Genomic DNA, 25064 nt, shown 5'->3' with positions numbered 1-25064 from the left:
TCCCTGCCACTTTACATAAGTTTGGAAGGAATAAACAATAATTACCTTGTGTACTGTTTGCTTTCCTCATGTACTTCCATTTCTTTACTCTTAAACTCATTAAGTTCTTTCCTTATTGCAGCCTGAGACAAATCAAAGCAATGGCTACACTGAATACAGAGTCCTCTGAGTCATCACTTTGCATTGAATACTTTTTCTCAAATGCATCCTTGTCCAAAAATCAACCAGACATGACAACAAATCACAATCAAAAGACATTCCTCTTCTTCAACTTATAACCTAAAAAGTATGCAAAAATTCCTATGCATTGTGTTTGTTCATTTGATAGTTTGTGGCCAAACTAATTCTGGAAAATATATGAAACAGAATTTTAAAACAAAACTACTAACAGTAATTTTTATTAGTGACAATCATACCTTGTCTTCTGGTGTTAATCTAGTCCAAGGCTTATCCGCTCTGAAAACAACAATATGCAAATCACCAAAGGATATGTCAAACCAAAAAGGCACAGAGTGTTCAAATTAAGGATTCAAAAGTGCAAGGTCTATTCCAAACATGTGGTCTAATTATTCCCCTAAAGAGACATTTCCTGCAGTTATAACAGTCTTCATGTAAAGGTAGCTAAACAGTTGGGGATTTTTGTAAAGCTAGTTGAACACTTTGGACCTGCTTTTAGAAGTGTTGAGCAGGGTGGTGGTCCAGGTCCAAGCTTTGACCGAAGTTGATAGAGTTTTGTTCTTTGACAATCCACTCAAAGTAGTAGCTCCAATGATTATTTTTGGTGTAATTACCTGTGACAACTTTCAGTCATAAATTTTTCAGTTCTATGAAATGACTACTTTCACCTGTTATTCAGCAACAACATGAAAGAGTTTTATTTCACTGGGGAAAATGCATCTGCTGATACTAAGAGCTAATATTAAAGTAGACCCCACTTTTTGATAAAGATCCCACCCAAAGACAATAATAGAAACAGAAATTTCTGTTTGTACTGTTGTCACTGAAATAAGCTAATGCCTTGTAAATGAAAACACCAGTCAAGGGACCATATGGGGAGTTGAAATAGGGAATATGAATTTGAAAGGCAATAAAGTTTGGGTTCTAAGTCTTCCTGATGCTTAAGTAATTAATGCTTTTTTCCTGTGGTTACACAACTTTTGCACATGCATCTAGTTGATCATAACATTGAGATGATTGACAAATTAAATTTAACCACAACAAAGAAACTAAATGCAATTATTTTGTAAGTTATACATGTTATTTCAGATTTACTGTAGGGAAGTTTTCAATTGAGTCTCATCAAACGAAAATCAAACCAATTACTTACCAAATAGGCTACTCAGTCAAATGTCTCAAAGTGTGGTGAAAACCAAACCAATTAGTAATTCCCTGATTACTTTCAACACTCCACTGAAAACCACTCATTTCATCTGAAAATGACGATTTAGTTAGCAGAGATGCCCTCACCTTCTATCATAGTCATGGACATCGACACATTCAACATAGTCATTAAACTTGAGGATCTTCTTCGCTCTCAGCTCTTGGACTGTGGGTCTTCTGCTTAACTGAAAAACAGCAAATTATTATAAATAGTTGTGATTGTTATTTTCTTTAGCCAACAGAAAAAAAGCTCTCTCAAGCCAAAGGATTGTTTAATATCTTTAATATCCCAAATAAAAGCCAAGAAAAGCTTTTCTTTTCAATGGCATTCTTTAGATAGGAACCCTTTTGCAAGGAATTCCCCTCATGAAGTTGAAGACTTTTTTGACATGACTTTGTGAGGATCTCTCTAGGAATTTGATCGCAAGACCTCTAATTTGATCGCATTGACACTCTAATAAGTTCTTTGGAAAGTGAAATGCAAAAAAATTGCCCCAGTTATGCATAACGTTAGAGCTGTTAATGACTGGTAGGTGATACAAACCTTCCTTGTTAAAACTCGTTTCTTTTCTTCTTTTTCTTCTTTTGCCTCTTCCTCTGACGATGCTGCAATGTGGAAAATAGCTTATGTCAAAACAGTCTCAGCATAGCACATCTTTAGTAATTTACTCTTTAAGTCATCAGAGTGATCAACCAACAATATCTTCGAAATGTCACAATTTTGCAGACAAGCAATGAGGAACAACCTGGAGATCACAAAGTTATGACTATTGTCTTGAGGCTAAAAAAACACTGAGAAAAAATTAAATTGTGAGAGTATTTTTGGTTAGGAGGTCCAACTACAAAATGTAGATTTGCTTTATGTCTTGGGTAGAGCCCCAAGCTATAGACCTGGGCTTCACTCAAAACAGAGTAGTTTTGCTCTCTACTTACGGCATAATATTCCAAGACTCAGTTGAATTGTTTTAGGTAAGTAAGTAGACAACAGTTTCGGTTTTGGCAAATTGTCTTGGAGAAACAAGGCATGGAGTATGAAGCTGGCAACTTGTTATTGAGCTGCAACGTTGGTTGCATCTAAGCATGAACACAATAGGAAAACACATTCAAATTGCGTATCACATTCCACTTTTTACTTGATACTACTTCTATGGGTCAGGTAGCAGCTCTTGCAAAGCCTCACAGGACTGGCTCAATACCCTTTGATAGAATGATACAACAAGCAATAGAAACGAGGCCCCTAACCCCAAAACAATGACTGCTACACTTTGATGACAAAAAGAATTACAAGCCTAGAAGAGCTGCTAGACTTCTGGCTTGTATTCCATTTTGTGTTTGTTTTAATTAGAAACAACTCACATTTCAAGATATTTCTCTCCCTAAGTTCCTGTGCTGTGGGTCGAGTGCTGAGTCGTCTGCAAAAGGAATAACAGAGGGTTACTTATTACTAATAACATTAAATGTTATTATACAAATTTTGTCCTCAGACACGCTCTAAATCTTCACTCAGACAGTTAAATTTTAACACTAGTTATGTATGCATTGGTATGACCGGTACAACAATATAACGTTTGAATGACTCTCAAGGCATTGTCACTGATCATTATTAAAACCTAGTGGTTGGCTATTTGGCAAACACACAATAATTTAAATAGGCAGCCCTGAGACACTGGCAAATTTGTTCTACAATTGGCTGCAGACACTGCTGACCACTGAGCATAGGGCCAGGGTCATACATCTTGTCACAGCTGTAAACCAAAATCATTAATGTTTTTAAACCAGGTTCCAATAACTTAGTTATAATATGCTAAAATAATGTTCCATGTAGACTACCTGTTTTTGGACTTCATCAATTCAAAGCCGTTTCATTGATCTACTAGTGGGTTACTCTTATTGACTTTCATAGTTCAATGGCTATAAGCTTTGCTTTGCACCACCTATCAGCCTATAGAAACTTTAAGTACAAAGTTGAGTTGTTAAAAGGAAACTTTCAGCATGGAACTGTAGTTATATTGTCAAATGGATTATACATTAAAATAAGAAGAATATCATTTAACTTCCCAGCCATGACAGCATGTTCTACAATTTTACAACCACAAGATGAACATTCCTGATTGATAGTAAAATATACAACCAAAAGGTGCCTGGGAAACTTACAAATATTTTATGCATCTTGACAGGAAATAATAAAGTGCGACCTCCAGATTCCAAATCATGTCACAAAACATGCTAACATTATCACTTGCTCCATTGTGAAGTAAGAAGACTGTTTGCTCTACAAAACATTCTATGCAGTACACTGTTCCTAAAACAATTTGTGACATGCTAAATGCCGCTACACTTCAAATCAATGGAAGCAGCACAAACATCTCTTCCACGTCATAGTCTTCCCACAAGCAAGATGTTCCTTCTTTACAATGCTGTTGTCAACCATAATATGCAAATGTTCGTTGTAAGGCACTTTGCATCTTATCATTATTGCCATAGCATGTCCTGGTGTGGAGTAATTATTGTATATACAAAACACCTGGCATTAATTACCAGTGACAGGCAAATTACAGATTCATAAAAGTAGCATGGGATTATTGACACAAGTTCCCTTAAGATGCAAAATACAACTGTTCATTCCATTCTTGCTAAATAACCCTTTGTCTTTGATCATTTTGTGAACTAAGACAACTGAACAACATACTTCTTATTTTCAAATTAAATGCAACAATGACAGTTTCTTAACAGGTAAGAAACATAGTTTTATTAAAATTCACTTGACAGCCAAGTGACTTCAGACAATCACGGCAGGTGCCTTTTTGTGGTAAACCAATCAAGTAACAGACTTGACAATCTGTTACTTGATACCTGTTAAAAATGTTGTCTTTGGTCAGTTAAGACACAGGTCTCAAAACCTTGTTCCCAAATGTCAATAAAATTAAAGCTACAAAAGGTAAACCATATCCTTATTAAATAAAATTTACACAGTTCTATTGATATGACACCAAAAATTACAGCCACTGAGAACTCTAAACAAATATCACTTCTATAGCTGTTATGGCTGTTATGGCAGCTAAGGCCTGACAAGTCATTCACTATTTACATCACTACAAACTTTCAAATTTTCACCACTATATTTACAATGTAAACAGACATTAATCCACTGTACACTATACTTCTGTGCAATATTATACTGTAAAGTTGAAAATGAAACAACCCTGCAAAATTAGGAATAGCAAAAGGCTACAAATTTTGAAAATAGCGAGGGTTGTTACTTTCTACACTGTGCAGTACATGTAGTTGCAGACCGCGAAAATTATTGTTTGTAGCTGACTTTTCATGTGGCTCCTGCTCAGTACTATAAATAGCCAGAAATATCATGTGTAAATTGTTTTACCTAAGCATGGGGGAAATTACTTCCCCTTCATTAAAAGTAGTCATCGTGCCTTTAACTCCAGCAGATTAATCAACTCTTCATAGGCAAAAGTTGTGCAAGCACAGGAAAAAAGAAAACATTATTAAAGCTATGATTGCTTATAAGCCAGCAGTCAGTACTGGGAATTAAAACTTGGTTTATGTGTTCACACTTTAGGAACTGACATAACACTGCAACTGCATAGATTTCTCCCTCAACAGTTTAGGCTTTGAAAGGTTGGTTTCCAGCAAGTGTGGTATGTTGTATGTTATAAATTCAACTACAGAGGAGCTAATATGCAGCACAATTAACTTTCCACATACATTATATATCATGTCACAAATTCTTAGCTGTCCTAGCTCCTCAAAACAATTACATAAAATGACCAAATTTGCATAGTTGTGAAATATTTTTACCATGACAGCACTTTAACAACAAACCAACAAAACAATGTTGTCCTTAGTATTGCCTTAGTTGTTTCGTAAACTTCCTCATATTGCAAAAGCCATGATCCTGGCTCACAGCCAAAGTTTACACATAAAAAGGAGCCTTAGAATCCTCCACTGATCTTTACTGTAAATTGGCTTTGTTTAAGAGCAGCTTCGCCGAAACATCAACTAGACTTGGAAATGACTCGGAAATGGCAAAAAAATCGAATTTCTTCAAACTCGCTCAGAATGAAGCCCTACGGGCACTAGTAACAAAAATATTGTTTTAAGTTTGCCAAATCACAAATTTTTTTTTTTTACACAATTTTTTCGTTTCGATGCCCCAAATCGGCCAAAATCGATCGAAAATGAGCAGCGTATTCAGAGGATCGTAAACTCAAAAGTAAAAATTTTCATTACAAACTGATTGCACGTCGTATTTGTACTTTCTTTCCTACATATTTAAAGCTAAATAGATTGGGATTTGATTAGAAGTAAAATATTTGACGAATTTTCTAAGTTAACGACCCTAGACAGCTTAACAAGAGGTCTACATTTGGCCTATTTTCAAATGCTAAAAAAGCGTTCTGGTACACAGCTTTTCCTAAAACAACTAATTTGGTCTGAAAGAGCATTGTTTCTTCTTCAAATTAGTGACAAAATTTTGGGGTAAATAAAATTGCAGACGCTGCGATAGCGAACTAAATGCAGCACTTCTTCCTGAAAACGTGACCTTTGACCCAAGCATAACAAAACCGATTACTGCAAGAAAACCCGGAAGTAGCCTGCATAGCAAGCGTTACTGTTGGGTTCGGGAGCAAAGAATTACAGCACGAAAAATGGAGCGAGTAAAAGAGGTGGGAGGGGCAGGGGAAGGAAGGAAACGCTTGCAGACAAACCCCTGGATTTTGAAAACCGCCCACTTGGCCTTTCATGCCTGAGTGCATGCACTGAGATTTCGTGCTGTCATTGGCTGTCATATACCATATCCATAGTGGAAGTGAACTTTGAACCAAAATAAACTTTAGTTGTCAAAATGTGTCTGAAACAACGAGCACGCAGTGGGAACGGAGAAATCTCGATGAATTAAATTTGGTAATTTGTAATCAAGCTATATTTCTACTCAATCTGTCTAAAAGGAAAGACTGCAAGGGTGAAGTTTTAGCACAAATCTCCCAGAAAGTTAAAATGTGAGAAATATTCAAGTTGCATTAGTAATCCTTGCGCTCGCAGGATTCAAAATCTTGGATCACTGTATTCATTCGCCCAGGAATCGATACAAGGTAAAATTAGCAAGTCAACTCCTACAAAGGCAACTCCAGTAAAGAAGTGTTTGCTGGAAACGCCAGATCCGCACATCGGTTCGAGTGTTGTCGCCTGCAGCAAAAACGAACAACAGAAAGTCTTCTCGGCAAACTTTGGAATTTGGGCAGGAGAGGCTTCAAACACCTGAGAGGGAAAATAACGATAATCTTGACCAGTATCTGAATAAAGATAATCTTCCCCTAGGCAGCCTCCAAGTCAAAGTTGTTTATAAAATGTCCTCGTAAGAATTCCCCGCAATGAGACGACTAAATTTTTGGTAAGGCAAATATGTGACAAAAACTGGCATGCCGCCGCTAACACTATAACAAGTCATTCAGAATTGTACCCAGAGGTTCTAAATGCTGTCAACAAAAATGCATCTAATGAAATGTCAGAGTACCTACGACAACATGTTGCCATGTAACAAGCCAGACGAAATCACTAGGTTTTCCCACGCAGTAGTATGAATTTTAGTGCGAAAACTAACTGAACTCCACTGACAGTTTCCATGGGCAACCCCAAAATAAACAATCCCCAAAAATGTTAAGTGAAATTCACTGTCTTCATGAACAGTTAGAAGCTAGAGTCAAGTTCCATGACAGTATAAAGAAATACTGAGTGAACAAAGTTGACGCAAACAAATAAAATCAAGCACTTTTTAAAGGTAATGGAACTTGACTCTAGCTTCTAAATGTTCATGAAGACAGCCAATTTCACTGTACAATTTTGGGGATTGTTTATTTTGGGGTTGCCCATGGAAACTGTCAGTGGAGTTCAGTTGGGTTTTACAACAAACATGCTGTCGGCGTGTACATGGAATTTATAGCAGCAGGCAGGTCACGGAACATTAAACATTTCTTCTTTTAGAGGTTTCCAAATCTGGATCCAGCTTCTTTTGAAGGCTAATCCAAGAAGAGGAATCTGCTATAAATATAAATATTCAGGTAAGTATCGGCTAACATACTTCAAGTTTGCAAATAAATAACGAATAAACCTAACAAAGCGTTTGCTTTTCTTCCAGGTTTTCTTGCAGTAACCTGTTTTGTTACACTTGGTCAAAGGTCACGTTTTCAGGAAGAAGTGCTGCATTCAGTTCGCTATCGCAGCGCTCGTGCTTTTATTTACCCAAAAATTTTATTTCACTAATTTGAAGAAACAATGCTCTTTCAGACCAAATTAGTCGTTTTGGGAAAAGCCGTGTACCTAGGCTTGATTTCCGCCGCTTTCTCGAGTCCGGTCTACGTTCCTCCCCGAGAAGAGACAGCTGGATGCGTGAGCGGCAAAGCATGTCTGTGACATAACTTCATAATGTACTTCTTGCGGCGCTTCAGGTGGCCGGAAATGTCATCTGATGACAATCATAGGCAGGCCCACATGACGCTTACGGCTCATAAAATTTGTGGCGTTTTCGCCACTTCTTTTAACTTTGGCCCTCCAACCTATTTTGTTTCACATTATTGTTGTGGAAGGGCATTACATGTTGTGTTCTATAGAAGAGTGTTTTTTTTTTTTTAAGGTATTGCAGAGCTGTTTGATTATGCTGTAGCAACTGTCATGTCAAAGGTCACACATGTTGGTGTGCAAGGTGTTGACACCAGGTTTATGTTTTGCTAGTTCGGTTTACTTTGGCTCATTTAAAAATTTAATTTTGTCTGGCGTCTTCGCCAGAGACTGGTGTTTCTTCTCTTCAAGAAGACTAAGGTACACATCAATTTGACTGAGTTTCTTGTTTCTTGAAATCGATGTTTGCATTTATCCCTCCCTTTGTTTACTTTGTTCGTTATCTCACATTCTGGCACCACATGATTCAAATATAGATGCTAACGTATAAGTCTGTTGACTATTTTGCGTGTTGTATATGCCACTATGGTTTACATCAGGCAAGGTTTCATCAGTTGACGGTATTTGGTTAAATATCCCGCTAATGCGATCGCACTTCATATCGCACAACTCCTTTGCTACTGCGAGAAAGCTAATTTATGCAGCCTGTTCGATTCAGGCAGGCAGATTTCTTATTGGTTGAAATTAACAATGCCAAGTCCACGAGTCCAGCCGTGAGTTCTGGGGAGGAGCGCGGGCTCTTTTCCCGAACAGCGGCTGGTAATCGAGCCTACCGTGTACCAGAATGCCTTTTTGGCATTTCAAAATTTTAGTTTTGAGTTTATGAGCCTCTGAATATGCCGCTCATTTTCGATCAAATTTGGCCGATTTGGGGTATCAAAACAAAAAAAATTGCGTAAAAAAATAATTTTTGATTTCTCGAACTTAAAACAATATTTTTGTAACTGGTGCCCGTAGGGCTTCATTCTGGGCGAGTTTGAAGAAATTCGATTTTTTCGCTATTTCCAAGTCTAGTTGATATTTAGGCGAAGCTGCTCTTAAGTTCTGAGATCTTGGTTAGAAATGGAACATGTTGCTTACCTTATAAGTTTTGTTCCTACTTCATTTTTTCTTTCCAATTTTTCTTCTTCTGTTTTAGCTGGAAAAAAAATTTAAATCATCTTTATTTAGGAAAATTACAACACATATCAAACAAGATAGACTGTTAACTTCCAAAACCCCCTATTTTAAATATTATTGTAAGAGCACCCATGTGCCTTAGCTTTACCTAGTATTTCACTCTGACATTTTTTTGCCGATATCATGATGTCATGATACCAGCTAGTGATTACAGGTCCTTAAACATGTTTACATATAGCAGCTGCACACATTTGTCATTTTACATAAGATCACAGAAGTTTTAAGGGAACAGCCAGTAAAGGAAAGTCTTGTGGAGTCAATGACAACAGACACAACAGTCATTAAGTGTCATCAAATGCTGCTACTTTCATAGTTTTCATAGTACCCTTAGTTTCTCAGATCTATCCGTAACCGGAGCTGACATCAATTGTCACTCCCAACTCCCCTTAAGAGATTTTTTTGTCGGTCATGTGATGTGACCATTGGACTTTAGTCGCAATGTGTTCAAGTAAGCGAGTGTTTTGAATCGCAGGAGTTTGTCAAAAGTTGTTATTGTGCCGTTCGTTTAGCTCGAAGCAAATAGTTCGGTAAGTTAACATTTCGCCTTTGCTATTCAAAGAAACATCAAATGTCTTTCAAGACTGATGGTGAGTGTCACCTTGTTTATCTTATACCATATATCACTTGAGCTGTGCAATCAGTGACTAGCAGCATCACTTTAGCAAGTACATGTGTTAAGCAATTACTTGGAGAAAACCATTTGTCTGTTGCTTTTTTTTCAAAAAAGGAGATGTAATTAAGTGCCAAATTATTGGACATCTGAGGATACAAGATGCAAGACAGGACTGGTAAATTTCTATACACTGATGAAAGCAAAAAGCAGTGTTTATGAACAACTTGAATAATAAAATACTTCCTTAATATGAAAATCAAACTTGCCCAACACATGAATGATTGATGATTGGCACTTGCCCGACATGCCACATTTCTCTCTGAGAGAATAGACAATAGCACTAATTTCCAATCCATTTCAAGACAGTGAAAAATGAGGATTTATGGCTTTGAAAAACCATAATTATAAAGCTATCAGATGAGTTCTCTTGAAAATTTGAAGTAGACAGATCAGAATGTTTTGTAGTAGACGACACTGAGCATTTTCAGAGCCTCACAAACAAAAAACTAGTATTTGAGTTTTATCTCAGGAAAAAAATCATTGTTTCTGCAGAAATACACTTAGCTGAACACTATAATATGAACGGTTTTCAGCCAGGAATGGTAACTGAAAGGTATAGAAAGATATTCTTTTAATTTTTTTCCATGAAAAGTCACATTTATCTCAACAGTAGCTGGCACTCTCAGGACTTACATACAGAAATTTTTGCTGGTCGCCAGTGCTTACTGGTTAACCTTAAAATGAAATGTTAAAATGAAACCATTCCCTGCCCCCTTTAATTTTGGACAAAATAAAAACAGTCACCTAGAAGTCACCATAGAATGATATGTTATGCTCCCAGTCCTTGAACATTTTATTGTGGCAAATCATTAAACATATATTCAAGAAACATGGTCACTTTCACTAAAACTTCTTCAAAATTTAGCTATGATAAACTGACAACAAAAATAGCATACACCATGCAAAACATCAGTCAACAGAATTATTGAAGTGAGAATTATTACAATCATGTACTACTGATCACTTTTCAAAACAATTTCGTTGGACACTTAAAATCATTACATGTTATTTTCAGAACACAGGATCTTATCTACTGCATGGGATAATTTTTTGTTCATATGAAAACCTTGCGTCCTTAATTGTCATATAAAAAATTATCAACTGTTGGTCTGGCCTCTCTCTGTTGCATGCAGATGATAATGTCTAATTGAAACTACAGGAGTTTGCAATTTCAATCCATTCATTGAAATCATGGCTTGTGTTGACTGTGAAAAAAGTCTGAAAGCCACTCTATAACAAAGTGCAATAAAATCTGCTCATGGATGTCTACTCAATAATTTAGGATAAATCTGGAGGTTAGAACACTAAATTATGACACTACAGTAACTGGGATAAAAGAATTAGTAAGAATGATTATCATGACTTAAAGATTATCTTCCTAACACATTATAAACACAAACACATATCTCAAGAAACAGTTATCAACAACTTCCTCAGTTGAAGCCACCATTTTAACATGAATAAACAACTGGCAGCCTAGAATTGTAGATGTTCATGATATATTGCTTGCATCATCTGCAACATTTATTCTACAGTTGTATTTGAAAACACTCTACAAAATACAACAAACTTACTTAGATCGAGAAGGCCAGCCTGGGTTTGTCCAACCAGGGTGATTATTTGTCGAACAAATAGCATTTAGTTGTCTGTAAGATTCCTCATTAAGAGGGCTTAGATGATGAAATAATATGAACACAGAAAATATCACTCATTTTTCACTGATAATACATGCAGCCTGGCATATTATTCCTTCTTGCTTTCACACCAGGTGCAGTAAAGAATGGCTCTTATCTAATTGGAAGGATAGCTAATGGATATTTATCAGTTCTAGGGCAGGTGTTTGGAAAAATTGTTTGGTGTTAAATATGACCAGACTTTTGTAGAATGACAGACAGCCCAACAAAACAGAAAGAACATAAATTGAATCTGATGTCTCCATTATAATCCTCCCTCAGATCACATATCAATTTCTAGAACTCATTCTGTATTTTAAAGATGTCATGCAAATTTCACATTATTTAAGAAAATGAATTTTTCCTTATTCATTAAACAAATAAATTTAACTCTCCCATGTTATGAAAACCGTAAGCTGGTCGGTTCCTATCAGGTGCTTAAAAGATGTTCCACAATTAAATTCCACCCACTCAAACAAACCTGCTTCCCCTCAAACGAGAAAGAACAATAACAGAAATTAATTGTAATTTTAAGCTATGACTGCGAGGGAAAAAAAAATTAAAAGAACCCCTGAAGGAATCATTTAGACTATAAAAATTAAAAGAAAATTAGACAAAATAAGTCCCCTTTCACATTTAAAATATTCTAAGTTCTGTTACCTTTTATTTTACAATCATGACAAAGGTTTTCATCTCTTCTGCCTCCCTCAATACAAAACTTGACTGGTGTTTTTTTTTAATATAACTTGGTCATGAATAAAAATGGCTAATTTACTATAAATAAATCGAACACTAAAAACAATCGATGTTTATACACAGTATCACCTTACAAAATTGTGTTGACAAAAATATGTTCCGATTTCTATTGGGTGTTTTACATGAGGCAATGGAATGAGGCATGATTATTACATGTATATCTCTTCTCTTTTTCAGAAAAAGGACACTCTATAGAGAAAACCACTGCTGTTTGTAACCACATTCAAACAGAAGAGTTATGTGCAGACAACTGTGACATACATGTATACATTTATAATTCCCACTTACACAGAAGTCTGCTTTTTAATATGATAATTTATAACCCCACAAAAGAAATTTCCTAATCTCTTCCATTAAGTATTCACAACTTATGGTTTAATATCTGAAAGATCAATTTGATACTTCCTTGGTTTCCCACTTTGGGAACCTGCAAAATATCCTTTTCCAGCCCAAAAGACAACTGAATGCATAAACATTACATTTTCTCAAAGTGCTTCTTGCAAAGATAGTCAACTTTCTCATTAATACTTTAAGGAAATGTATTCCCCCTACAAAATTTTGCAAGAATAAACAAATTACTTATAAATGTCCAGCACAGAGGGCCACTAGTTTAATTATCAATTCTCTAAATAAAGTTGATTATTATTATTATAATTATTATTATAATTATTATTATTATTATTATTGATCCTTTGTTATTATGCTAATTTGTAGAGACTGTATGCAAATGAAATCTTCGCATTATTTATTCACTTTGCCTTGTGAATGGTGTCATGATGATGCCAAAACGTCGGCTTTTAACATTAATTGCTGGTTTTCAGTGTCACGCAATTCAAAATAGATCAAATAAAAATCAAAACCGGTCAATAGATAAAGTCCAGAATCTGGGAAATGAAAGAAGATAAATATGCAAAGACTCTTGCCAAAATTCTGGTCACAGCAATTTTTCTTATGTGAGATATATGGAGAAATGTTTTACCCTAATTTATAGAGATTTGTATGGAGACGCCATGCTGGTGCTCATCCTTATGGGCACCAACATGTCGGCCGGAAACCAACAGAAACATCTCCCACTGAGTTTTACTACAAAAGCGTGAATTTATCCCTCAAGGAACTCTAAAACATTAAAATAATATTTTTTCTAAGACATGAACTGTTAAGATAGCCAAGTTCCCTGAAATGAGTCACTTTCTTAACCATCATGACAGCTCTCTTGGCCGTCATGTAAATGCCGCGTCACGCAAAAGCTTAGAAATTCAAGCGTCGTGTATCACAAAACCAATAACCCATTCGGAGCGAAAATTTGTATGAATATTAGTTTTCAGCTGCTCTTATACATCATTTAAGTAAAATCTCAGGAAGATCAATAGTTTTGTAGTTCGGATTTTAGTGACGTCATGTGAAAACCAGCTATATTCACCTGATTATTATTATTATTATCACCCTCTCAGCCACTCAGGGGATTGGGGGAATTCTCAAAAGTTATGCAAGAATTTTTACAGTTGTAATTTTTTATAAGCCACTAATAAACATTATTATTATCATTATTATCATTATTATTATTATTATTATTATTATTATTATTATCATTAACTTTAAATTTCCTTCTATATGAAATTATAAAATAACTCAGCTACTATGTGTGCTCTTATTGGTCAATAGGTGTGTTTAGATGAGAGTATGTAACCCACTAATCCGCCTGTTCTGCAGGCTAATGTAAACATGGTTGTGATGTTTTAGATTTACCATATTTTTTAGAATTATTTTAGGAGAGCAATAGTCAAGCAATCTTTCATGTTTACATAGCCCTATCTAAACACTCAGGGGGTTGGGGGAATTCTCGAAAGTTATGCAAACCCTCAACTACATTTCAGGTTTGCATAACTGTCTCTAATTCTCCCAACCCTCCTCATGTTTCAGGGTCCGAAATTGTGACTGACTGGTCGTCAATGCAACTAAAAATTAAGTGTTGGCAACCAGAATTTTAAAACTGGTCGCCAGCAGGTGACTAACCTTTTGTCCCCTCAGCATTTGAAATTCAAAGGTGAAAGCAGGGCTCGAAAAAAAACCCGTCCAGTCATCCGGGACAAGTAGATTTTCCCTTCGGGCAAGTAACTTTCTCTCCTCACTTGCCCCACGGGCAAGGACTCAGGCAAGCCGTTCGCTGACTAAATTTTTTATAACGATTTTGAGAAGAAAAGGTAAATTTTAGGCTCAAGGGTAATCAAGTGTTTAGATGATGCTTGACGAAAATTACAATTTATAGCGTTGTTTTGTTGATTGCGTGACGTGCACTCACGGCTCACAAGTGGTTGCCTAGCACGTGATCAAAATCTGCCCTGATCAAATTTCTTTCCAGGATTAAAAACAGCCGCGTTGGGCACAAAAATGCTGTGTTTATTTCTTAAAATTTTAGCAATTTTCTGGGAGCATTTTCCAGTTTCTCTGTACAAAACTTAACTCAACAATGATATATTAAAGCTGTAGAAATTGTATGCGAAAAGAAGCCGCATATCGCTACCGCGAAAACGAAGCCAGCAATTTTGATGCTAAAATCCAGGTAAATCTCTGTTTTTGGCGTAACATAAAAGTAATGAAATGAAAAGTATTATATTATTAAAAAGAAATGGATAAGTAAGTCATCAAAATATTTTCAGAGTTCCTGGAAGATGACTTAAAATAGTGTTTATTTCAAACGAAGACGTTTTCCTTCGACTGAAACTAGTTTTCATTCATCCAAATGAAAAATTATGCTCTTGCTGGCTTTTCAAATTCGACACTATGCCTGTGTCAAAACTGAAGTGGGAAGGCGACTTGTTGTTAATCCTGCGTGTTATAAATGTCTCGCGTTTCTCTTCACAATGATTTCGTGGAACTAGACAAGATGCAGGTGAACATTCAAGGAGTTGAACACGATCTTCAACGAATTAGTAGTGATTACGAATATACCCAGCGTGTAATACAGGAAGATACGCAGTGTGTAATACAGGAACTAGGAAGTACGTACATGAACAAACTACTACAGCTTCGCAAACTTTGTTTCTTTAACTGGGAGGCACTGGCAAAAGATGCTGTGGGACAAAATTTAATTCCTGATGGCATTTTTTTTTGTCACGTTCGAAAATTCCAGGGAAAGTTGAATTTGACGCCATAAAAGCAGAATGAAGAAGTTAAAAGTTGTGGAAGCACTGCAATATAATGGCGTAAACATGAAAGTGATCAGCCACTAAGAGGACTACAGTCAAGATGGGTTTATTGCATTAAAACACGCCTGTAGTTTGTCAATTTTGGGGTTCATGAATTATTAATGAGTTTGAAAACTTGGGCAAGCAGGGAGGTACCCTGGGCAAGCAAAATTTGGGAGTTACTTGCCCAACAGGCAAGGTGGAATTCAAATATTTTTTGAGCCCTGAAAAGGGCTTTTTTTTAAAAGAAAATATAAAGCTCCTGTGGACAATTGTAGTAAAAGAAAGCCACGATTTTACGATCGCCATATTTACCCTGTGCCATATTGTTTCAGCAGCTTCTTCCAATACGGATATCGCGGGCAAAAATGTGACATGGCGAAATCAGGACAAGATCAAAAGTGTCCGCGGAAACATGTGCGCTTAATCTTTAATTCTTTACCTAAATACCAGTAAATTCCAGTTCTGAAATACGAGTTGTGTTGTTTTACTGCATACTACCTGTGTGACTTAGGTGGGGGACTGGTTAGAGCAATAAAAAAGTGTGAGGACCTGGCACTAGCACATTGATTGTCGTTGCGTTTTTGTTCCGTTTCAGTGAAGAACAGACAATTTAATTGCACACACACTTAGTTGATTCTAGGTATAGAAAGAGGGCCCCCATATGTCTTATACACAGAACTTAACAGGATACCAGCATAGTTCCAACTAAATGGAAATAATAAGAGAAAGAAATCCGAAGCCTTCGCAAGAATGTTGACAAATACGCTCATCGAGATGTAGGACTCTGTTACCGTTACACCGCTTTTGTGAGTCTCTCCTTTAATAGCTGTATGTATATTGCATTAAATGAAAACACTGTTGACAGGTTAAATTTTGTGCTGTACTATAAATTAAGGTAAATCATAACTATATATTGTTTTCTTCAGTTTGCAGCAAATTGAGCGGCGAAGACACAATCATGGCATGGCAAGCAAGAAACCACAAAAAAAAACAACTAACACTTGTCTTTGGCAACCAAACCCTTCCATCTGGCGACCAAAATTTTTAGGTCAGTCGCCAGTTGGCTCTGTTAGGAAAGGTTAATTTCAGATCCTGTGTTTAGATAACCCTTTACCCCCTAAGGCGAACAGCAGTTTTTCCCAAATCGGCAAATAAAGACAGTCTGGCTGTGTACAATGTGCCATTTGAAAACCACTAATCAGCTTATTTAAGAATTGACATCAGCAGCTATGAAGAAGGTAGACATTTTGAGAGAAATTGCTTTAAAATGGGAAAATGAATGACTCCAAAAATATATCAATCATCTACTATATTAGGTTTACCCCTAAACTATAGCTTATTTAGCAGCTCTTAGTGCATAGCTTGATATGAAACAAGTCTTGCATTCCATTTGCATCCTGAAAAAGGAACTAAAAACCTCTGGGGGTGATCAACCATGTCTTGGATGGGAGGGGGTCAAAATTTTATGACTTCAATGAGCAGATCTTCACAAGACAATTTTCATGGCAAGAATTCATAGAAACCTATCAAATATTCACAAAGTTATCACCTTGTGTGCCAATTTGCACTCTTAAGGGGTAAAGGGATAAGGCTAGTATGTAATCAAGGAAAAAGTGCTCTATTGCTTACTGACAAAAGTCTTATTGATAACACTGCCTTTACAATGATCTTCTGACAACCTAAAGGTGCACAATTCAAGATCTATCACTTTGCATATGTTTGATGAGGTTACAGGGTAGGGGGAACTTACTTGGAAGTATGTTTCTAGCCTCTAGTTCACTCTGACTTGGCCGAGCTCTCAGTTTTAGAGCCAAACTGTCTTTCCTCTTAAGCTTAGAGGCTAAACCTTTAAGACAAAAAAATTAAATGTAACCATATCATTAAATACCATAATTAATTATTTGGGTGACATCATTTTAGCACATAGGCTCAAGAGTGCATACAAGACATGAGAGAATGCTGCATTGCATTTATCCCAGATTGACCACGAAAATAAAAATTCCAAAGCAAATGCAGCAACAGTTTTTAGCACTTGACAATGTATCACTTAACTGACTGTTCATTAATGAATACCTGTTACAATTCCTTGTGTCTCCTCTTCCTCATCAGAATCAGAAATATTACTATCATGCCCATCATCTTCGTGAAGTATGCTTTTATCATCTAAATGCTCTTCTCTGCTAGTTTCTTTACCAGCACTTTGAACTACAAAAAATCTGAAAAACAACAAGCTTTGCTATCAAGTAGTGCATGTCAAGTAATTTCGTTTTATTATCATAAGTTATCAATATCTTCTTATTAACAGCTTTTGCCTGGAGCTGATATGAAAGTGGTTTCTCACACACTGCTGGGACCATGCCAAGCCGCACCACACAGCCTGACCTTTATTAACATAAGAACATAATTGTCTTACAATGACACAAAAAGTGGCTAGAGAATAACTTCACCTCAACTTAACACATTCTACAAGTACTTCATGGGTGGGTGGGTGGGGCATGGCAGATGGCAAAACAAAAACTGAAACCTTACACAAGCCATATGACCTGAAACCCCCCGCACACCTGTAAAAGGACTCCCAGCTGTGTGTGGGAAAAACGTTTTCCCCTTCTTTTGTTCCTCAGCCAACAGAAAACCACACTTTTGTTTTGATTGACAACTTTGCAAACAAGGCTTGAGATGTAATCTTATCTTGTGTTGCTTATTGAAAAATGCATATTTTTAACAATTTTGCTTTTAAGGTGGTTCAAAACAATTTCCATCACTTAGTTATAACCACTCTTTATCAGGTTGTTGCTACAATCATCTGATGGTTTCGAAAAATTGACCAGTCATCAGTTAACATATTGTTATCATTTGCATGACACAGTAGGTGACCATAACAACAGTATGATCTGCTAAAAATACCCTAAATTTTAGCTTTAAGTACTTACATGTATAATTCAAAAAGACAGTGAGATTTTATCAGATTTTGATTGGCAGGGTAAGCCGCAATGGTTGGCAAAGTTTTAAAAAAATCAGTAAATGGGATTCAAAGCCACCTTAATTTTTTTATTTATGCATAGTAACTATCCTTTTTTTTGTTTTTCAAACATTATTTTAATTTCAAAATAATTTGTAGTTCACAAAGTTTTTTTTTTTATGGAGGGGGGATAGGGGGAGCCAGCAGTATTATTTATACACTGTGAATTGAGTCAGTTTGTCTTGTTCTTGAAAAATTTCATTTTCTGTCTGCAATAGTATGGGTGAAACACTTAGGATGCAACAGGTAAACATTTTTGATGGGCAACAAATGAGTGATCAGGATGATCAAATTCCCAGGAATGGTTGCTCAGCATTTGAATTGAAATAGGGACAATGGGGATTGGTTTTTCAATTCCACTACTGTTTAAGATGTTAATAGTTAAAACAACACCTTGGTTGTTGGCCACTTGTACTGCAATGTCTATTGTTTTGAGTTTTGAGGACTGTCCGTTCATCTGATGAGCTGCCAGTATTCCGACGTGCTGTTATCAAAGAAACAGAAAATCAATCAACCTTCTTGAACCTTCTTCTTGGTTGGCTCCAAGTAGGATATCTTAAGTTACCACTGTGGGAAATTCCAAAAGAACCAGAACAACTGATAGTCTCACTTACAGTCAAATAAGATGTTCTTGTTGTGGGGCAATGTCTCAGTATTGAGTAGCAAACAACACCAATGTGGTGTCAAAAGAAAAGAATAACATTTCTCCTATGGTCCACTGTTTCTTAACAGACTACAAGAAATTAGTGACAGGTTCAGTCCAAATTGTCAAACTCGTAACAATACTTGAAAACTGAAAATGTGAGCCACAAATAGTACAGCAAATTTGAAAATTTAGGCACAATTCCCAGCTAGGCGAGGTTACAGACTTAGGCTCAATTTCTGCCACTCACTTGAGTCCGGTCTAATTTCCTCCCCGAGAGGAGCATGTTCATGGAAGGAGTGCAGGCTCCTTTCTTGAACAGCGGCTTGTAATCGACCCTAAGGTTACAGTAGTTGAGAGAAAACAATTCAAAAGCTTATCATGGATAACCAACTGGTCCCAGGACTTAAACAACATCACCAACAACAGTAAACAAAGGCCAGCAGTGTCAGTACTATGATTCATACAGTGTGTCTCAAGGATATACTATCTCACCTAATTCCCGAGCTAGCTGATCCATCATACTCATTGTGTCTAATTGTTGAACCTGAAAATCATTTTTCGCTTCATTCTCAGTGGGTAAATTGTCTCGCTGTGAAAGCGGGGCTTGCTGGTTTCTCCTTGGTTGTCCTGGTGTTATGTGTTTCTCATCACTGTCATCTGAAACCCTTTTGTCATGTGAAGGGCCATTGCATTGGATGTCAGCTGAATCATTTTCATTTTCTTTATCTGAAGAACAATGTGTATTTGGTTAGCTACTACAAACTTAATAGGTTAACTGAGTTTACAGTCAACTAACAAGTGTACAGCCAGCTGTCGGGTGGTCTCTGGTGCCTGTCACATCCATGATTAAATGTTTCTTACTCAACACTGCATACACCATAAAACTTAATCAATGTACTTAGTATGTATATCACATTTCAGAGTTTGCGCTCAAACAGTCTCACTTTGGCACAAACAAAATTCAAGGAATTGTTCAAGTAAGTAAGCAAACTTCCTTTAACACAGTAGTCACTTCAGCAATGGCAGCTTTTCACGTAGCGAGGCCTAAAACTAGCCTATAGCTTAAGAAAATGTAAAATAATGGGAAAATAATATACAGTATAATTTAATAACAAAGACAGAGGCAAAATAGAAAGAAGAATACAGACATTATTATCGAATGGGATGCTTACAGATGCAAACAGGCTGGTGCCTTCATTTTGAGGGTTTCTTTTGAGATAGGGGTGTTTTAAGGTCATTCCCCAGTATTGCATTGCGCATCCCTACTGCGCATAATTTCACACGTGATTAGCGCACGCCCATTAAAAAATGGCGGCTTATCCTTTACAGCTGGACCTCACCACAGAAGTAAATCGTCATTTTCTTGCAAACAAGTATGGCAACCTATCATTTTTTCTGTTGCTTTGAATTGAGTGATAAATTTCTCTGTGTAAAATAAATATGGACCAATTCCCAGGGTAGAACAAAAAACAATCATTGGAAACATGAATTTAGCAAGCAATTGTGACTACAATCATGGCACTATTATATTATATTATTTATTTCCTTTTTATTTATTTTATTTTTAGTATCTATAACATAAACAATCAATAGGCAAAGTTTCACAAAAATCTCAGTGCAGCTTCTATTTCAGTGGAATGACCTTAAGAAGATGCAAGGACTAGCACTTGGGGAACCTAAATACCTGACATGGCTGCCCAACTTTTTTCCTTAAGATAGCATAGTGGAGGGAAGACACAATTTATGATCAAGAGAGTGTAGGGAATGACAGTCAAATACCCTGAAGAAATCACTTCTCTTTTGTAATCTTCAAACATAGTCTCTTCAAGAGAACATGATTTTTCTGTCAGTGACACAGGCATACTTGCAAAAAGAAAAAGAAATCCAAGTACTTCAGCTAGAGGACAAACCTAAGCCCTGGTTACTAGTCCAGATATTCCAATCTGACCTACAAGAGACTTGTGAAAACCAAGACTAGTAAACTAGTTACGTTCACATTTCGTCAAGGTAGAAATATGAAATTATGTAGTAAAGTCTCATTACGTACTCATTGGATTATTAGTTGGGAAAAACTAATTATTCACCTTCAGTTGTGACAGGAAGAATTCCTTTTTTTATCAACTCATCTCTGTTAGTTCGTACCGACAGTTGTCTCTCAAGATCTGTGTAGAAAACATACAGTAATTATTAATATTACAAATCAACACTGAAAATATTAATATCTCTCTTAAAGTTAATCACAGTGCTGGATAGATCACAATGCATTAGACGGCTGGATGTACTTTACATACATTACATGGTCATAAACATATTGTCCAGGGGTAAAATCCGTTTTGTTATCTTTTTTTCCCTTTTTCAGGGAAGGTCACTTCGCATGCTTAGACCAATTTCACACGAGGAAACATTTTCCTGGGTTTTAATGTGTTATACCCAATTACTTGCACAAATATACTGGCTACCAAGTGAGGTTCAGAGAAAAAATGTGGAGGGAAAATTGAACCAAGCAAGCTTAGGAGCCCTTGCACAATTATACAGGGCCAATGCTTCAGACAAACTAGCTGAGCTGTTTTGTCATTTGACCTTCTCTACTCTCCAACAGGTGACTTCTATAAGAAGACTAATAAAGACTAAATTATATGTATAAAACATGCAAAATCGAAAATCTGTTACAAGTAGCTGCGTGAATCAAGCACACAAGTTTTAATCTTTAAAATCTGCAAATCCATGGAAATTATGCATTGAATCTGAAATCTGAATATACTTGTTCTTCAAGCAATCTCCAAATCCAGACAACTGCTGTTCACCCCTACCGCCAGCATGGTACCTCCACAGGTTAGCAAATAATGATACTATCAAATCTGCATGGTCAGCCATTACAAAAACAACAATCAAACAATAATTTAATGATGGCAGACAGGCAAAAACTACTATAGATGCATCTTTTAGAGGCACAAAGTTATTTGTATTTATCAGTCTTAAGACCAATATCCAGGAGTGACTGCCAATATTTTTTTCCGTATTTGTCAGCATACAATATAACTTGTTCACATACATGTAAGTTTTTAAGCTGGAAAGAATATAATCATTTGTAGGTTTTGCTCAGGGGATGAGGCATTTGAAGTTTTATTGTTACCCCAGAGCTTGACATTTGCATTTGCCTGGGACAACCCAAGAACATTTGTCACCCTTCTGGTTTTGGTATTGCATGTGGCAGAGAATCCAAACATGATGTTGCCCTCTTATTCATTTCATCCCCTGTTGATCATATATGGATCAAATGAAATTAACTCTCCATATAATATAAGGATTCTAAAGCTATCCAAGATGACCTACTTCATTTCGAAGTAAAGAAGCATACATCGTTAATACCTCAATGACATGTACATTGTTTTTAAGCATTGTAAAATTCTGAATTGTGCATATCAAAATAAAATATGACTGTATTTTACAAAAGAGTACACCAATACATATTAATACAAAATACATGTAGCATTGTCAAGAACCTTTTTACAAAAAGTTGTGACCAATGGAAGGATAAATGTACATGTAAAGAAAACAAGATGTGAAATAATGTTGGTGAACAACACCTTTTTATTTTACAAACACCAATGAAAAACCAAGTGAGTGTTGGGGCAAAAACATGATTAATAATAATGCACAATAATGAAACAAATATTATTACAAAAATATCTTCACATGTGAAAATAACATCTTTTCTTCGCAAGTGAAAAGATCATTGTGCTATGGTCATATAATAAATCCTGCCTTTCAGCATTTCATTGGTGTTTATGTAATAAATAAAACAAATTTATAATAGTAATAACAATAATAACAATTATACATTTATATAGCACTAAGACTGAAATATTCGAAAGCGCTTTAAATGGCAGCTTGGAGATACAAAGTTTATCTTCACTTGTTGACTGCACTCACTTGGGAAATATTTTTCAACCCTTGAATAGAAATTTCGTCTTTGTGCTCAGCCACGTAATATCCTTTATTTATTATGATTTGGGGATTTTTTGTACTGTTATTTTACAGATATTGGAGGTGCAGTGACCTCATGGCTAGTGTGCTGGCCTCTCGATTAAGCAGTCCAGTTTCACGCCCAGGCTGCGGGGAGGCGGGGGGGGGGGGGGGGGAGCATTGTAATGTTATTGTGCAAAACACTTTACTCTCACAGTGTCTCTCTCCACCCCGGTGTTCAAATGGGTACCAGCTAATTGAATGCTGGAGGTGACCTGCAATGAACCAGGATACCACCCAGGGGGGAGTAAAAATATCTCTAATAACTTCATGCTACTGAAACTGGAAAATAAGCACTGGCCGATGGGCAACCTGGTTCATATGCAGATTTCACCCTCTCACATGATTTTCCATATGAGCTTAGGGGCGGGACATAACCTTCTTTTTTGCCCCATCTAGCGATCTCCGGGCGCTTGATCATAACCCAATTATTTGTATCCACCCTGAGGAATTTGTTTGTTTTTTGAAGGAAATGCTGAGGCTGAAGGTCTGTAGGGGCACTACTGGAATTGACTTATGTCTTATTCTTTTCACCTACATGTATGACACACATTGAAATAGGCTCTGTTAATACGAGTTAACAGGACTGCCAGACAGAAATTAATCAATAAAAAGTGTCTTGATGTTTATTTGCAAAATTGTTGTGTTTTCCATTGAGAATTCGAGTCAACCTTTCCACGTACAAAGCAAACAAATGATCCTCTTGCTAGGCTTACTATTAGTTTGGACAGTACATAAAGTTCAATGACACAGTGGGTTGTATCAAATCATACTATTATTGATAACAGGATCACTTCAAATATTTCTGACAACCAGCGAACTTGGAATGAACACTAACGGTGAATTTACAGAATTCAAAATCTGCGATTGATTTTGTTTCGATAAAATTTAATCTGAAAGTGAAGAATTCATATATGAATTATTTCATATAAACTTCACATCAAAATTTAATCTGTCCAAAATATTTTCAGGCTAAGAAGTAATTTGCCATGTAAATTTTTAACTTGAACTGACAAATCAATTAAATTATACTAGCACATATAGTAATTAGAGTACTTGTACGTCCATCCAAGCAAAGTTCGCTCAGTTAACCGCTACATGAAAATTTGTATCATAACTTAGTGGGAAAATTGTCATTAATAGGGTTACATTCTTTGCTTTCGCTTTACTATAGCTATGAACCTCCGTATTTTCAAGTACGTTTATCTTTCGGCAATTCGTGATCATGATGTAACAGGCGTATTAATGACGGACCTGACGGATAAGTCTGAAATTCAAGCTTGTCTTTGTGTAAACGGAACTAAATAATTTTTTCGTCTTCTGGAAAAGTTTTTTAACCGTGGTAGTGTGTGCCACACAAAAATATTTGCCTAGAACGACAGAAAGAAATCACCTTGCGTTGCCGACAGTCGAAGGTAAGCGTATATATATCGAACGCATGGAAAGTAAACCTGTGCTTCCATTTGCACTCCTTCATTGCAACTGTTATGTGTCAGTAGAAAGAGAACAATCAAGTACTACACAAGTCAATTCAGGTTGAAGTGGAGGGCGTATTAGCAAAAAAGGACAAGATATTAAGTCTCGCGATCTCAGCGGAATAAACTCTAACCTTCAGCAAATCGGTCAAAAGATTACAGTACCAAACTATCAAGAATTTCTTACTTTGTGAAGTCGTGATGAACTTCTGGCTCTTCTTTCTTCTTCGCCATTTCCACGGTCGAAATAATCTCCCTATGCTTATAGCTAGTTTGCTTCGCCGAACGGGAGGAGGTGTACTTGGACTTGAGTTAGCGCCAGCGACAGGAGTAGAATCGCAAACTTCCGTAGCGTTCAAAAACGTTGGCGCTCGCCTTGTAGGGACAGTGTTGCCTCCATTCATAACAATGTTTTTTTCTCTGCGGCCTGGGTCACTGTTTGAACGCTCTCGTGAAAGATCAAGGTTCCCAGAAGGAGAAATTCTACCATCGTCTGCTACCTCCATATTTTCAAGTTATCACCGACCGACTCATTTTAGCTGTGGTATTGATTTGGTCCCCAGGCCTACCGGGGG

General features: G+C 36.5%; 1 protein-coding gene across 1 annotated transcript in view; it reads right to left on the bottom strand.

The window, feature by feature from the left end:
- LOC110046469 (phosphatase and actin regulator 1-like) overlaps window positions 1-25064 on the bottom strand; it is a 27594-nt gene extending 2530 nt beyond the window's left edge. Inside the window, exons 1-12 of the mRNA XM_089280620.1 lie at window positions 24677-25064; window positions 21073-21150; window positions 19481-19714; window positions 18736-18826; window positions 17397-17539; window positions 17074-17169; window positions 8935-8992; window positions 2737-2792; window positions 1925-1986; window positions 1468-1565; window positions 417-456; window positions 46-122 (exon numbers count right to left, since the gene is read on the bottom strand). Of these exons, the coding sequence (XP_089136746.1) occupies window positions 46-122; window positions 417-456; window positions 1468-1565; window positions 1925-1986; window positions 2737-2792; window positions 8935-8992; window positions 17074-17169; window positions 17397-17539; window positions 18736-18826; window positions 19481-19714; window positions 21073-21150; window positions 24677-24995 (1352 nt within the window). The 5' untranslated portion in view covers window positions 24996-25064. The remainder of the gene's footprint in view (window positions 1-45; window positions 123-416; window positions 457-1467; window positions 1566-1924; window positions 1987-2736; window positions 2793-8934; window positions 8993-17073; window positions 17170-17396; window positions 17540-18735; window positions 18827-19480; window positions 19715-21072; window positions 21151-24676) is intronic.

This window comes from Orbicella faveolata, unplaced genomic scaffold (genome assembly GCF_042242905.1).
Source record: "Orbicella faveolata isolate gen_17 unplaced genomic scaffold, um_ofav_v1 contig_47, whole genome shotgun sequence".
Classification (NCBI taxonomy): Eukaryota; Metazoa; Cnidaria; class Anthozoa; order Scleractinia; family Merulinidae; genus Orbicella; species Orbicella faveolata.
Note: the sequence above shows the minus strand (reverse complement) of the source record. Positions and strands in the feature narration are given on the sequence as shown.